Source organism: Pristiophorus japonicus, chromosome 4, assembly GCF_044704955.1.
Source record: "Pristiophorus japonicus isolate sPriJap1 chromosome 4, sPriJap1.hap1, whole genome shotgun sequence".
Lineage (NCBI taxonomy): Eukaryota > Metazoa > Chordata > Chondrichthyes > Pristiophoridae > Pristiophorus > Pristiophorus japonicus.
In genome coordinates, this window is record NC_091980.1 from 315410585 (window position 1) to 315427520 (window position 16936).

A 16936-nucleotide genomic window follows, 5' to 3' on the forward strand; every position below is an offset into this window, starting at 1 on the left:
AGCGACGTTTCCTAGGCTGATGGTCTTTGGGGCTTAGCAACAACAACAACCTGTATTTATATAGCACCTCTAACATAGTGAAACGCCCCAAGGTGCTTCACAGGAGTGTTATGAGATAAAAAATTTTGACACCAAGCCGCATAAGTAGAAATTAGGGCAGGTGACCAAAAGCTTGGACAAAGAGGTCGGTTTTAAGGAGCCTCTTGGAGGAGAGAGAGGTACAGAGGTTTAGGGAGGGAGTTCCAGAGCTTGAAGGCACAACCACCAAAGGTGGAGCGATTTATAATCAGGGATGCTCAAGAGGGCAGAATTAGAGGAGCGCAGACATCTTGGCGGGGGGGGAGGCTGGAGGAGATTACAGTGATAGGGAGGGGGCGAGGGCCATGAAAGGATTTGTGTGCAAGGATGAGAATTTTGAAATCTAGGCATTGCTTAATCGGGAGCCAATGTAGGTCAGCGAGCACAGGGGTGATGGGTGAGCGGGACTCTGTGCGAGTTAGGACGCGGGGCAGTGAGCACTGGGGGAGCAGGACTGGGTGCGAGTTAGGACACGGGGCACAGAGTGATGGGTGAGCGGGACCCGGGGTGAGTTAGGACACGGGGCAGTGAGCACAGGGAGTGATGGGTGAGCGGGACTCGGTGCAAGTTAGGACACGGGTCAGCGAGCACAGTGGGTGATGGGTGAGCGGGACTCGGGGTGAGTTAGGACATGGGGCAGTGAGCACAGTGGGTGATGGGTGAGCGGGACTCGGTGCAAGTTAGGACACGGGTCAGTGAGCACAGTGGGTGATGGGTGAGTGGGACTCGGTGCGAGTTAGGACACGGGGCAGTGAGCACAGGGGGTGATGGGTGAGTGGGACTGGGTGTGAGTTAGGACACGGGGTCAGTGAGCACAGGGGGTGATGGGTGAGCGGGACTGGGTGCGAGTTAGGACACTGGGTGATGGGGAAGTGGGACTGGGTGCGAGTTAGGACACGGGGCAGCGAGCACAGGGACCAGGAGCGAGGAGGCGGTGAAATGATTGGAACGGTGAATTGGTGTCTTGTTCCTGTTAGATGAAGAGAATGGGCTTCTCGAGTAGCACGCCCGTGGTCCCTGCCAAGACTCACCTCGGTCTGGATGCCGCCTTAGCTGATCTGATGGACGACATCTCCCCACTTTTCCCCAGTTTTACTCCAGCTGTAAGTAAAATATCTCCCGTGGAGGGTTTGGGATCTGTAATGGGATTTCCCCAAGGCATTGTGCAGTCAGAATTGATTCTCTCTCGTTCAGCTTGTGTCCCATGCTTCCTGGTATCCTGCTAATTCCGTTACTGATTCCCCTCCATGGGAGGACAGTCCCTGTCTCATTTCAAAAGTTCCAGGGAGAAGGTTAAGGGGCCTCACTGAGGTGTAGAAAATATTAAATAGTACGGAGACGGTAAACACAAAATACTCCTTTCCGGACAGTGGGATCAGATAATACGAAGAGGCCATTCAGCCCCTCGAGCCTGTTACACAGGAACAGGAGGAGGCCATTCAGCCCCTCGAGCCTGTTACCCAGGAACAGGAGGAGGCCATTCAGTTCCCCAAGCCTGTTACCCAGGAACAGGAGGAGGCCATTCAGTTCCCCAAGCCTGTTACCCAGGAACAGGAGGAGGCCATTCAGCCCCTCGAGCCTGTTACCCAGGAACAGGAGGAGGCCATTCAGTTCCCCAAGCCTGTTACACAGGAACAGGAGGAAGCCATTCAGCCCCTCGAGCCTGTTACCCAGGAACAGGAGGAGGCCATTCAGCCCATCGAGCCTGTTACACAGGAACAGGAGGAGGCCATTCAGCCCCTCGAGCCTGTTACACAGGAACAGGAGGAGGCCCATTCAGCCCCTCGAGCCTGTTACACAGGAACAGGAGGAGGCCATTCAGCCCCTCGAGCCTGTTACACAGGAACAGGAGGAGGCCATTCAGCCCCTCGAGCCTGTTACACAGGAACAGGAGGAGGCCATTCAGCCCCTCGAGCCTGTTACACAGGAACAGGAGGAGGCCATTCAGCCCCTCGAGCCTGTTACACAGGAACAGGAGGAGGCCATTCAGCCCCTCGAGCCTGCTCCGCCATTCAGTTACAACATGCCTGACCTGTATCTTAGCTCTATCTACCCACCTTGGCTCCATTATCCCCTTGATACTCTTCCCCAACAAAAATCTGGCCACCTCATTCTTGAAAGCTCCAATTGGCCCCTCAGCATCTACAGCTTTTTGGGAGAGAGACCCTTTGTGTGAAGAAGCGCTTCCTGACATCACCCCCTGAACGGCCTGGCTCTGATTGTAAGGTGACATCCCCTTGTTCTGGACTCCCCCCACCAGAGGGAATAGTCTCTCTCGATCTAACCTATCAACTCCCTCAGTCATCTGAAGCATCTCAATTATATCATCTCTTAATCTTCTAAACTCAAGGGGACACAAGCCCAGTCTATGCAACCTGTCCTGGTGTAATTCTGGTGAATCTGCGCAGCTCCCCCTCCCAGGCCGATGTATCCACCCCGAGGACCGGTGTCCGATGGTAACACCTTCTCGTATCTCTATCCATGTCTCACCCTCTTAGCGCACTTTACAGGGCAAGAGTCTGAGGCGTGTCTCCACACAAGGAGCACCACAGGAATGGGGTTTGAATGCTGCACCATCTCCTCCAATCCCAGTCGCCCCCCCCCCCCCGACGTGTCTCGCATTGAATTCCTCTCGTTGCTGGGTTACTGCTGTAAAATTGACCGCTGGCGCAGGGGGCCGTGAAATCTCGGGGAGGGAGGGCGCGATGCTCGGTGTTACGCTAACGACACTGTCCCTTCCGCAGTTCCCCTTGAGCAGGGCCCAGTTGGAGCAGGAGAGGAGCCCGAGTTTAGAGGTCCCAAAGATTCACACGGCGGCTACCCGTCCCCCGCTGCCTTTCTCCACTCCGCTAAAGGACCCGGGCTCGTCCAACACAGGCGCCCGCGCTGACCACCCGGCTCAGGACCAGGAGACAGGTGAAGCTCGCGGGGCTGGGGCTGGGGCTGGCCGGGCCGTGGGCTGGCGGGGGAGGGGGGAATGGGGGGCGCGGTGGGGGGGGGGGGGGGGAAGTACCCTGACATTGGAGGGGAGGGGTTGTTCAATCCCACAAATATCCCAGACTGAGACCCTGACCACAGAGGGACAGCTGAAGGCTTGGGAGGTTGATGGCACGTTGCTATGGTGAGTGGCGGTTCCTGTATATTATGGGATGTGGGGATGTGCCTTGCTGTTGACATTAGTTCTCTCTCTCTCTCTCTCTCAGGGTGTGAGTCGGACGTGAGGAGGCTGCGGGGTGAGTTAGCTCCGGCTGGTGCACCTTTCCTTTACCCTGGGGAGGGGGGAGACCGGCCAGGGTTCCTGCCTGTAACGGCTATCCAATCACTCACTGCTGCCCTTGCGCGTGTGGGCAGTATATTGCACAATGTAAATGCGAGTTCTTGTGTTGGAGAGCTGGAATGTGATGCTCTCCATAGTTCAATAGCCTTCCAACATGCGTCTGGGCTTGCACAGTATAAATGGGCAGTGGACAATGTTCCCCCTAAGGAGCGCTGCCGCCCACCAATCGGGAGGCCTCGGGCGGGCCGCCCACCAATCAGGAGGCCTCGGGCGGGCTGCCCACCAATCGGGAGGCCTCGGGCGGCCCGCGCACCAATCGGGAGACCCCGGGCGGGCTGCCCACGCACCAATCGGGAGACCTCAGGCGGGCTGCCCACGCACCAATCGGGAGACCCCGGGCGGGCTGTCCACGCACCAATCGGGAGATCCCGGGCGGGCTGTCCACGCACCAATCGGGAGACCCCGGGCGGGCTGCCCACGCACCAATCGGGAGACCCCGGGCGGGCTGCCCACGCACCAATCGGGAGACCTCGGGCGGGCTGCCCACGCACCAATCGGGAGACCCTGGGCGGGCTGCCCACGCACCAATCGGGAGACCCCGGGCGGGCTGCCCACGCACCAATCGGGAGACCCCGGGGGGGCTGCCCACGCACCAATCGGGAGACCCCGGGCGGGCTGCCCACGCACCAATCGGGAGACCCCGGGCGGGCTGCCCACGCACCAATCGGGAGACCCCGGGCGGGCTGCCCACGCACCAATTGGGAGACCCCGGGCGGGCTGCCCACGCACCAATTGGGAGACCCCGGGCGGGCTGCCCACGCACCAATCGGGAGACCCTGGGCGGGCTGCCCATGCACCAATCGGGAACCAAAAAACCAATTGCAGGGAACAGGTACAGCACGGGGTTAGATACAGAGCAAAACCTTCACTCCATGAGTCTGGTCTTTATCGTAACCCCAATGAAGGGTGAATGGACTGAGTCGCACCAACTCTGCTCCATCTTGTGTTTGCCCTTGTGCCCTTTACAGTTCCCTGCCTCTAAGGCCAGCTTGTTGACCTTGCTTTTGCTGATGCTCTGGCAGGTGTCGCACCAACTTTGTTGTTTTGTTTGTCTCTGATTTCCTCCTCCCCCAGCCCCACCTCCCGGCACTCCCTGGGGAATTGGGTACGGCTGTGCAGTTAATCCGGTGCTGGGCCAGCAACCCAGAGATCCGGAGTTCAAATCCCGGGTAAAGTTGTGGAACTGATTCCAATAAAGCGGCTGGCTCCAGAAAAAGTAACCAGAATATCGTCAAAACCCGAGCTGCCCTTCAGGGAAGGCAGCTTGCCAGACTTGCCTGGTTGGGCCTACACATGACTTCACATCAATGGCTGATTCCTGATGCTTTTATCGTCTCTAGACTCGACTATTGCATCGTCTCCTGGCCGGCCTCCCACCTTGCACCCTCCTCCTGCTGCCCGTGTCCTAACTCGCATCACCCCTGTGATCGCTAACCTACACTGACTCCCGGTTCTTACTTTCAAACCCCTGCATGACCTCGTCCCTCCCTCTCTCTCTCTAACCTCCTCCAGCCCGACAACCCTCTGAGATCTCTGCGCTCCTCCAATTCTTGCCTCTTGCGCATCACCGATTTCCTTCGCTCCAACATTGGCGGCCGTGTCTGAGGCTACCTGGGCCCTAAGCTCTGGAATTCCCTCCCTAACCCTCACCGCCTCGCGACCGCTCTCTCTCTCTCTCTCTCTCTCTCTTTTTAAAATGTCTAACCAAGCTTTTGGTCACCGTTCCTAATGTGGATCAGTGTCACATTTTATTTCATATCGCTCCTGTGAAACGCCTTGGGTCGTTTTACTACGTTAAAGGCGCTATATAAATATAAGTTGTTGCTTGTACAGCCGAGTCTCTCCGTTGCGTAGACCTCCTTGTGGAATGAGGAATATATGCAGTCTCGCCCGTGTGTCTCAGCATTCCAGGGTCACGTGTAAACACTACGTCGATCTGTAGGATTGACCCCAGGGTTGGGCTGCTGTGTTTTTGGAGCAGGTGTAGAATGGGGACTGGCTCTGTCAGACAGCCCGGATTATTGGGGAAGACCCACTGGTTCCCTGGGGTCTCGGACTTGTTCTCCCCCCTCGACAACCGACGGCCGATATTTCCCTCTCGTGGTTTGCAGTTTGTCCAAGTCCACGCTGGGATCACGCGCTGTGCCTCAGTGACCCGAACACGGCCATTCTGATTGGAGGAGAGGGCAGACGGAAGAAGCAGTGTGAGGATGGTCTGTGGAAGCTTGAGATTGGTGAGTAAGGTCAGGTCGGGAGTAACTGCGCTGAGTTCTGGGTCCCCCCCCTCAGGAGGGAGCTATTGGCCTCAGAGTGGGAGCAGCGCACATTCACCAGAACGATACCGGGGCTAAAAGGGTTAAATTATGAGACCAGGCTGCGTAAACTTGGCCTGCGTTCCCTCGGGTTTAGAAGATTAAGGGGTGAGCTGATCGAGGTGTTTATGATGATTTAAAGGATTCGATGGGGCAGCTACAGAGAAACTATTTCCTCTGGTGGGGGGAGTCCAGAACAAGGGGGCGTCACCTTAAAATCAGAGCCCGGCCATTCAGGGGTGATGTCAGGAAGCACTTCTTCACACAGAGGGTGCTGGGAATCTGGAACTCTCTTTCCCCCCCCCCCCCCCCCCCCCCCTAAAAGGCTGTTGAGGCCGGGGGGAACAATTGAAAATTTCAAGACGGAATTTGATGGGTTTTTTTGTTGGATAATGGTATCGAGGGATATGGAGCAACGGTGGGAAATGGGGTGAAGATGCAGATGAGTTGCAATGGGCCTGGGAAACGGGTGTCCCTCAGACGCCCCCCCCCACTGGGGAACCCCCCCAGGCCTGTTACGTGTGGCCACAACGATTAGAATGGGAAGTCCGTTGTTCCCCCCCCCCACTCCCCGGTGTCGGGACCTCAGGGGTGAAGAGGCATCGAAGGAGCACACTCCCACTGGATATAGTTCCCTGACCAAGCTTTCCGTCCACCTGTCTGACTTATCGCCTTGTGTGACAAATCAGATTTTGTCCGATACTACTCCGATGAAGTGCCTTGGGATGTTTTAAAGGCGCTATATAAATGCAATGGACGGGGGGGAGGGCGGAAGTGATCATTTGGGGAAAGATGCTGGTTGGCTGCACATTCTAAGCCCCAACACCAGTAGAGTGGACAAGGGAGAACCAGTTGATGTGGTGTATTTGGACTTTCAGAAGGCTTTCGACAAGGTCCCACACAAGAGATTAATGTGCAAAGTTAAAGCCCATGGGATTGGGGGTAGTGTGCTGACATGGATTGAGAACTGGTTGTCAGACAGGAAGCAAAGAGTAGGAGTAAATGGGTACTTTTCGGAATGGCAGGCAGTGACTAGTGGGGTACCACAAGGTTCTGTGCTGGGGCCCCAGCTGTTTACACTGTACATTAATGATTTAGACGAGGGGATTAAATGTAGTATCTCCAAATTTGCGGATGACACTAAGTTGGGTGGCAGTGTGAGCTGCGAGGAGGATGCTATGAGGCTGCAGAGCGACTTGGATAGGTTAGGTGAGTGGGCAAATGCATGGCAGATGAAGTATAATGTGGATAAATGTGAGGTTATCCACTTTGGTGGTAAAAACAGAGAGACAGACTATTATCTGAATGGTGACAGATTAGGAAAAGGGGAGGTGCAACGAGACCTGGGTGTCATGGTACATCAGTCATTGAAGGTTGGCATGCAGGTACAGCAGGCGGTTAAGAAAGCAAATGGCATGTTGGCCTTCATAGCGAGGGGATTTGAGTACAGGGGCAGGGAGGTGTTGCTACAGTTGTACAGGGCCTTGGTGAGGCCACACCTGGAGTACTGTGTACAGTTTTGGTCTCCTAACTTGAGGAAGGACATTCTTGCTATTGAGGGCGTGCAGCGAAGGTTCACCAGACTGATTCCCGGTTTTATGGCGGGACTGACCTATCAAGAAAGACTGGATCAACTGAGCTTGTATTCACTGGAGTTCAGAAGAATGAGAGGGGACCTCATAGAAACGTTTAAAATTCTGACGGGGTTAGACAGGTTAGATGCAGGAAGAATGTTCCCAATGTTGGGGAGGTCCAGAACCAGGGGACACAGTCTAAGGATAAGGGGGAAGCCATTTAGGACCGAGATAAGGAGGAATTTCTTCACCCGGAGAGTGGTGAACCTGTGGAATTCTCTACCACAGAAAGTTGTTGGGGCCAATTCACTAAATATATTCAAAAAGGAGTTAGATGAAGTCCTTACTACTAGGGGAATCAGGGGGTATGGTGAGAAAGCAGGAATGGGGTACTGAAGTTGCATGTTCAGCCATGAACTCATTGAATGGCGGTGCAGGCTAGAAGGGCCGAATGGCCTGCTCCTGCACCTATTTTCTATGTTTCTATGTTAATAGCAATGTGTTGCTATGAATTCTTAAGCAAAGAACCCACGAAGGACATTACACTAGTGATGCCCACATCATGAAATTGATTTTTTTTTTAAATGAATGAGTTACTGAACCCGACAATGCTGAAATCCATCTCGGACCAGCATGCTTCTCAACTAGTTGGTGTTGCTCTGCCCATCCCCACCAACCTGTCTGTCCTCCTGAAGTCGATCACTACCCTCCTCACAAAACTTGGAAGTATAGTGAAGTGTCGTCTGCAAATTTTGAACTTGTGCCCTGTACACCCACATCCAAGTCATTAATATATATCAGGAAAAGCAGTGGTCCCAGTACCGAGCCCTGGAGAACACCACTGTATACCTTCCTCCGGTCCCAGAAACAACCGTTCACCCCTACTCTCTGTTTCCTGTCACTGAGACAATCCCGTATCCATGCTGCCTCTGTCCCTTTTATTCTATAGCAACATAGAAAATAGGTGCAGGAGTAGGCCATTTGGCCCTTCGAGCCTGCACCGCCATTCAATGAGTTCATGGCTGAACATGCAACTTCAGTACCCCATTCCTGCTTTCTCGCCATACCCCTTGATCCCCAGAGTAGTAAGGACTACATCTAACTCCTTTTTGAATATATTTAGTGAATTGGTCTCAACAACTTCCTGTGGTAGAGAATTCCACAGGTTCACCACTCTCTGGGTGAAGAAGTTTCTCCTCATCTCGGTCCTAAATGGCTTACCCCTTTTCCTTAGACTGTGATCCCTGGTTCTGGACTTCCCCAACATTGGGAACATTCTTCCTGCATCTAACCTGTCTGAACCCGTCAGAATTTTAAACGTTTCTATGAGATCCCCTCTCATTCTTCTGAACTCCAGTGAATACAAGCCCAGTTGATCCAGTCTTTCTTGATATGTCAGTCCCGCCATTCCGGGAATCAGTCTGGTGAACCTCCGCTGCACTCACTCAATAGCAAGAATGTCCTTCCTCAAGTTAGGAGACCAAAACTGTACACAATACTCCAGGTGTGGCCTCACCAAGGCCCTGTACAACTGTAGTAACACCTCCCTGCCCCTGTACTAAAATCCCCTCGCTATGAAGGCCAACATGCCATTTGCTTTCTTAACCACCTGCTGTACCTGCATGCCAACTTTCAATGACTGATGTACCATGACACCCAGGTCTCGTTGCACCTCCCCTTTTCCTAATCTGTCACCATTCAGATAATAGTCTGTCTCTCTGTTTTTACCACCAAAGTGGATAACCTCACATTTATCCACATTATACTTCATCTGCCATGCATTTGCCCACTCACCTAACCTATCCAAGTCACTCTGCAGCCTCATAGCATCCTCCTCGCAGCTCACACTGCCACCCAACTTAGTGTCATCTGCAAATTTGGAGATACTACATTTAATCCCCTCGTCTAAATCATTAATGTACAATGTAAACAGCTGGGGCCCCAGCACAGAACCTTGCGGTACCCCACTAGTCACTGCCTGCCATTCTGAAAAGTACCCATTTATTCCTACTCTTTGCTTCCTGTCTGACAACCAGTTTTCAATCCACATCAGCACACTACCGCCAATCCCATGTGCTTTAACTTTGCACATTAATCTCTTGTGTGGGACTTTGTCGAAAGCCTTCTGAAAGTCCAAATACACCACATCAACTGGTTCCCCCTTGTCCACTCTACTGGAAACATCCTCAAAAAATTCCAGAAGATTTGTCAAACATGATTTCCCTTTCACAAATCTATGCTGACTTGGACCTATCATGTCACCTCTTTCCAAATGCGTTGCTATGACATCCTTAATAATTGATTCCATCATTTTACCCACTACCGATGTCAGGCTGACTGGTCTATAATTCCCTGTTTTCTCTCTCCCTCCTTTTTTAAAGAGTGGGGTTACATTGGCTACCCTCCACTCGATAGGAACTGATCCAGAGTCGATGGAATGTTGGAAAATGACTATCAATGCATCCGCTATTTCCAAGGCCACCTCCTTAAGTACTCTGGGATGCAGACCATCAGGCCTAGTGCCTAGTGCGCACACATATCGCAGTGTGGGCTGGCCCATGCTGCCCCTGGGCCCTCGCCTCTCTTCTGGGCCCCAAACTCGCGCCTCTCCCAGGCCTTGAATACGTCCCTCTACAATCTCTCGCCGCTCCTTCACCCCAACCTCACCGCTTGTGCAGTACCTGCCCATGCTCCAATCACCGACCTGGACCTTATTGGCAGAATGTGAGCATTGAACAACCCAACTCTAATCAGAATGTCCTTGTATTAAAGGGGAGCAGTATTCTGAGTGGAAGGACTATGGATGGCCACTATTGCCAATGGACAGTATTTTGGGGATGGTGGGTACAAATCTACCATGGACTTCAACTTTGCTGCAAGCCTGTTATGTGTCACTTTATCAAACGCCTTTTGGAAATCCACGTCAACTGCATTACCCTCATCAACCCTCTCTGTTACCACATCAAAAAAACTCAATCATGTTGGTTAAACACAATTTGCCTTTAACAAATCCGTGTTGGCTTTCCTTAATGAATCCACACTTGTCCAAGTGACTGTTCATTTTGTCCCTGATTATTGTCACTAAAAGCTTCCCCGTTACCGAGGTTAAACTGACCGGTCTGTAGTTACTGGGTTTATCCTTACACACTTTTTTGAACAAGGGTGTAACATTTGCAATTCTCCAGCCCTCTGGCACCGCCCCCGTATCTAAGGAGGATTGGAAGATTACGGTCAGTACCTCCGCGATTTCCACCTTTACTTCCCTCAGCGTCCTGGGATGCATCCCGTCCGGTCCTGGTGACTTATCTACTTTAGGTACAGCCAGCCTTTCTAGTACCTCCCCTTCATCAATTTATATCCCATCCACGACCTCCTCTATCACTATGTCTATGGCAGTATCTTCTCCCTTGGTGAAGACACTCATTTAGTACCTTTGCCCCCCTGTGTAGGTCTCCATTTTGGTCCCTAATCAGCCCCACCCTCCTCTTACTGCCCGTTTACTATTTATTTGCCTCTAGAAGACTTTTTTGGATTCCCTTTTATGTTAGCTCTCACTCTCTCTCTCTCTCTCTTTGCCCCTCATTTCCTTTTTCACTTCCCCTCTGACCTTTCTATATTCAGCCTGTTTCTCACTTGTATTCTCCACCTGACATCGGTCATACTCCCCCTTTCTCTGCTTCATCTTACTCTCTATCCCTTTCGTCATCCAGGGAGCTCTGACTTTGGTTTCCCTACCTTTCCCCCCATCCCCCCGCCCGTGGGAATGTACCTCAACTGGACCTGGACCATCTCCTCTTTAAAGGCAGCCCATTGTTCCATTACAGGTTTGCTGCCAATCTTTGATTCCAGTTTACCCGGGCCAGATCCATTCTTAACCCACTGAAATTGGCCCTCCTCCAATTTAGTATTTTTACTCTAGACAGCTTCTTGTCCTTTTCCATAGCTAATCTAAACTTTATGATACTATGCTCACTGCAGGAAACAAAGTGACAGAATGGCAATCAGTCAGTCCTGGGGTCTCTTCTCAGCCCCCCACCAACCCTTCGTTCAACAATTGCATTTATACTGTGCCTTTAATATCAAATAACGTCACTTGACAGAAAACTGACACGACCCAAAGGAAGAGCGATTAGGACAGTTGACCAAAGGCTCAGTCAATGAAGTGGGTTGTAAGGAGCGTCTAAACGGAGGAGAGAGGCGGAGAGGTTTAGGGAGGGAATTCCAGAGCTGAGGGCCCAGGCAGCTGAAGGCACGGCCACCACTGGTGGAACGATGGAAGTCGGGGAAGGAACAAGAGGCCAGGGTCTGAGTAACAGAGAGATCTCGTAATGTAGGGCTGGAAGAGGTTAGAGAGATAGGGAGGGGCGAGGCCATGGAACCTTCAACACAAGGATGAGAATTTAAAATTGAGATGTTGGGAGTCAAAGTTGGTCAGTGCTCCCTTCCCCCTCACCCCTCCCCCTCACCCCTCCCCGCCTCCCTCTCTCCTCTCTCCCCCCCCCCCCCCTCCGCGCCTCCCTCTCTCCTCTCTCTCTCCCCCCCCCCACCCCCGTGCTTCCCTCTCCTCCCCCGCCCCCCCACCGCCTCCCTCTCCTCCCTTAATTATTCTCCTGTCATAGTGTTTTTGATTTGATCTCGACCTCTGACATTTGCCCTCTTTGTGCAGACAATGGTGACAATTTCTGGTTTCCCTTGGATACGACCTCGACGATGACCATCCCGATCCCTCGGAGTGTCTGCGGTCACTCCGCCACATACGACCCCGACGCCAAACGCATTTACGTTTTTGGGGGGAAGAAAGACGGAGAATGTTTCAATAAGGTCTACATCCTGGACACCTTGACCTGGAAATGGTCTTTTGTGATCGTAAGTAGAAACACCCGTTGCCTTTTCACGTCACTGCTTTGATTCTCCCGTGGCCATAGCAACAGGAGGAGGCCATTCAGCCCTTCGAGCTTGTGACACAGGAACAGGAGGAGGCCATTCAGCCCCTCGAGCCTGTTGCACAGGAACAGGAGGAGGCCCATTCAGCCCCTCGAGCCTGTTACACAGGAACAGGAGGAGGCCCATTCAGCCCCTCGAGCTTGTGACACAGGAACAGGAGGGGGCCCATTCAGCCCCTCGAGCCTGTTGCACAGGAACAGGAGGAGGCCCATTCAGCCCCTTGAGCTTGTGACACAGGAACAGGAGGAGGCCATTCAGCCCCTCGAGCCTGTTCCACCATTCTATGAGATCACGGTTGATCTGTACCTTAACTCCATCTACCTGCCTTGGTTCCGTAACCCAACCCTTACCCAACCAAAATTTATCGATCCCAGTTTTGAAAATTTATTTTGACCTCCAGCCTCACCAGCTTTTTGAGGGGGAGAGTGTTCCAGATTTCCACTACACTTTGTGTGAAGAGATGCTTCCTGACATCATCCCTGAACGGCGTAGTACAGTTCTGGCATGGAAGTGGTGCAGTTTGTTGGTTTTATTTCTGTGATATCTTCACAGAGCACAGCACACACAGCTTCCTAACATGGCAGGCAGCTCTCTCGGAAGTCTTCAGAAATCTGTCTGGTTCTGTTTATTATTAACCCTGCACTTGCAGTACACAATACGGCCACATCCACAGTGTGGAGCTACAACCATTACAAGCTTACAGACATTACACTTCTCCCTCCTGAATGAAGAAGCCATCATAACAATCACCACACAATCTTACCTTACCATCGGACGTAGGCACAACAACAATAGGTGTAGCCCAATTACATCGACCTATCTTACAAATAATGTTCTCAGTCTCTAGTCTTTTGAGTTCTTGCTCAACTTTCTCCTTGAGTGCATATGGTACGGAACGTGGCTTGTAGTAAACTGATCTAGCGTCCTTCTGTACCCTGACACTCTCCTTGAAGCCTTGGATCGGACTGCCCGTTTCACAGAACACCTTCGGATACTGCTTGATAACCTCATCCGTTGATGAAAATCTCGCTTCCACACAGAAAATCTTACTCCAATCCAGCTTCAGTGAGCTCAACCAATTTCTTCCTAGTAAGGCAGACTTGTCTCCTTTCATTACTATTCGAGGCAAGCTCTGAAATTGATCTTTATATTTCACGGTACGATGATACGACCTACCACAGGAATTTTCTCTGCCGAGTAGCCTCGCAGCTCTATCTTGGATTTCTCCAGTTGGAAATCACGCAATTTGTCGCGGTACAGCGACTCCGGTACTACACTCACTGATGCACTCGTGTCAATTTCCATTGGTATCTTGAATCCCGCAACATCTATGTGGATTTTGATGCTTTCCGAATCGCTGTCCGTTAACCTGCTGCTCCTGATGACGTGTAACTCTAACATCTCCTCGTCTTCCATGCTATGTAGTCTCTTGGGATTTCTACTTATAGCTTTGAACGCTGGACTCATAGCTTTAAAAGCTGGTTTACCCTTCAGTCGGTATGCCTTTGCAAGATGCCCAGTCTTCCTGCAGAAGAAACACTCTGCCTTCACGTATGGACAACGTTGAGCAATGTGTTGTCCCAGGCACCTATAGCACGACTTCGACGCTCTGTTAGAATTTCTAGTTTCTGAGACTTTCGGCCCCCACCGTCTTTTACTTTGAACCTGCAGGTGATTTATCCCGGTTGACTGACGACCGTAATCATTATTTAATTCTCGAATATTGTTCGGCCATGCCCATCGACCTCGCTGTCTGACAAGCAATCTCAAAAGTCAAGTCATCTATCGTCCCTTCTGATCGCATCATTTTTCACCCCACAAACAAAACGATCCCGTAATGCTCGGTTTTGAAAGTTTCCAAAATTACAGTGCATCGATAGCTTTTTTAATGCTACGATGTAATCACTGATACATTCATCAGCCTTTTGATTCCGAATCCCAAAACGATAGCTTTCAGCAATTTCTAACGGTTTGGGGTTATACTGCTGCTCCAGCTTCGTTAAAATCTCTTTAAGCGTTGTGTCCTTTGGCTCATCAGATTTGCTATAATGCCGGACCTGCCTCCGATAAGAAGATCGCTTTCTTACGTTCCGACACAGCCTGGTTCTGGACTGCATTGTCTGGAACTTCAATTATGTTATTTGCAGTGAAATACATTTCTAGCCGATCCACATACGCTTTAAAATGTTCCCGGTTGTGTCTATATTCCCCCAAATGTCCGATTACACCTGCCATTTTAATCTCTAGCTGTTCACACCGTGTGCTGTATTTTACCTCTGGATTTTTGTAGCTTTTTTCAAAGACAGAAACTTCCAAAGTCTCTCTGTCGGCTGGCTGAATCCTTCACCAACAAAATTTTAGCTTTAAATCATCCGAAAAATCCCATCTTCCGTCGCCAAATGTGATATATTCACAGAGCAGAGCACACACAGCTACCTAACATGGCAGGCAGCTCTCTTGGAAGTCTCCGGAAATCTGTTTGGTTCTGTTTATTATTAACTCTGCAATTGCAGTACACAATACGTCCACATCCACAGTGTGGAGCTACAAACATTACAAGCTTACAGACATTACAATTTCTGAGTTGCTTCCACAAGTAACACACAGGTTTTGATTACAAATTCATGCAAAATCTGTGCATTCTCAGTCATCCATTTGCCAAATTCTGCGAGCTTTTACATCCACCTGAGAGAGTAGACTGGGTCTCGTTTTAACATCTCATCCGAAAGACCACCCCTCCGACAGTGCGGTGCTCCCTCAGTTCTGCACTGCAGTGTCAGCCTGGATTTCTGTGCTCAAGTCTCTGGAGTGGAACTTGAACCCACGACCTTCTGACTGAGGCGAGAGTGCTGCCCACTGAGCCATGGCTGGCACTTGTTGATCAAGCCAACAGGGGCAATTACCCAATTCCCCAGGCTCGGCACCTGCTCTGACATTGAAGTTCCTATGGCCTCTCAGGTGGACGTAAAAGATACTGCAATCGGGTGAATCGATGCTCCGAATTTGAAAGTTGACCTACATTGGCTCCCGGTCCTTGTTTTCAAACCCCTGCATGGTCTCGCCCCTCCCTCTCTGTAATCTCCTCCAGTCCCACTGAGATTTCTGCGCTCCTCCAATTCTGGCCCCTTGAGCATCCCCGATTTCAATCACCCCACCATTGGTGGCCGTGCCTTCAGCTGCCTGGGCCCCAAGCTCTGGAATTCCCTCCCTAAATCTCTCTACCGCTCTCTCCTCCTTTAAGATGCCCCTTAAAACCTACCTATTTGACCAAGCTTTTGGTCGCCTGCCCTAATATATCTCTTTAATCCTCCATGTCTAATTTCGTGCATCGAAGGTGCTATATAAATGCAGGTTGTTGTTTCCCTGCCCGCGGCGGGTTTAACGGAGACCGTTGCCTTCTTGCTCCCAGGGAAAGGGCAAAGTGCCGACACTGGCCTATCACAGTGCAGTGGTTTTCCAGCGGGAACTCTTCATATTCGGTGGTCTTTTCCGGCCGCCGTCAACCGCGGAAAGGTGCAGCAACGCACTCTACATCTTCAACCCTGAGCACGAGATCTGGTACCAGCCCATCGTGGTGGGCGAGAGGCCCATCCCTCGCTACGGGTGAGTCTCCCGTGGGATCCGGCACAGACAGGTGGTGGGATTGGTGAGCCCAGGTCAGTCTAGTTTTGTTTTTTCATTCTCGGGATGTGTGCGTCGCTGGCCAGGCCGGCATTCATTGCCCGTCCGGAGTTACCCTGAGACGGTGCAGGTGGGCCTTCTCCTTGAACAACTGGAGTCACGTGTAGGCCCAGACCGGGTAAGGACGGCAGGCTCTCTTCCCTGAGGGACATCAGTGAACCAGTTGGGTTTTTACGACAATCCGACAGCTTCATGGACACTTTTACTGACCCTAGATTTGTATTTCCTCTGTGTAGCTCCTTTTGCTGCTCTCAACTTGGCGGCAGAGCAAGCTCCCACAAATAGCCATGAGATAATGACCAGATAATCTGTTTGTGGGATAAATATTGTCCAGGACAACTCCCCTGCTCTTCGAATAGTTGTCATGGGATCTTTTACATCCACCTGAGAGTTGGATTAACATTTTATCTGAAAGATGGCCCCTCCGACAGTGCGGCACCCCCTCAGTACTGCCCCTCTGACAGTGCAGCACTCCCTCAGTACTGCCCCTCCGACAGTGCGGCACTCCCTCAGTACTGCCCCTCCGACAGTGCGGCACCCCCTCAGTACTGCCCCTCCGACAGTGCGGCACCCCCTCAGTACTGCCCCTCCGACAGTGCGGCACCCCCTCAGTACTGCCCCTCCGACAGTGCGGCGCTCCCTCAGTACTGCCCCTCCGACAGTGCAGCACTCCCTCAGTACTGCCCCTCCGACAGTGCGGCGCTCCCTCAGTACTGCCCCTCCAACAGTGCGGCGCCCCCTCAGTACTGCCCCTCCGACAGTGCGGCACTCCCTCAGTACCGCCCTGAGCGTGTCAGCCTGGACTTTTGTGCTGAAATCTCTGGTGTGGTACTTGAACCCATGACCATATGGCTCGGAGGCGAGAGTGCTACCCACTGAGACACGGCTGACACCTGTTGCTGGTGGGAGGGTTGGTCAGCGCAGAGCCTAGGTGTCCGAACGGGACAAGGGAACGGACGCCCTGCTGCCCGGGATTTCCCCTTCCCTCACCCAGGGGCCACCAACCCCGA

The 16936-nt window shown here is 52.0% G+C and overlaps 1 protein-coding gene across 4 annotated transcripts in view; it reads left to right on the forward strand.

The window, feature by feature from the left end:
- Positions 1-16936, forward strand: part of LOC139262415 (uncharacterized) — a 33842-nt gene that overhangs the window by 8948 nt on the left and 7958 nt on the right. For 2 of the 4 annotated variants that reach the window (XM_070877610.1, XM_070877613.1), the window contains exons 4-9: positions 1056-1181; positions 2823-2994; positions 3282-3311; positions 5527-5649; positions 11968-12167; positions 15655-15848. In XM_070877610.1, the coding sequence (XP_070733711.1) occupies positions 1056-1181; positions 2823-2994; positions 3282-3311; positions 5527-5649; positions 11968-12167; positions 15655-15848 (845 nt within the window). The remainder of the gene's footprint in view (positions 1-1055; positions 1182-2822; positions 2995-3281; positions 3312-5526; positions 5650-11967; positions 12168-15654; positions 15849-16936) is intronic. The other 2 variants (XM_070877612.1, XM_070877611.1) reach the window with 2 other exon arrangements.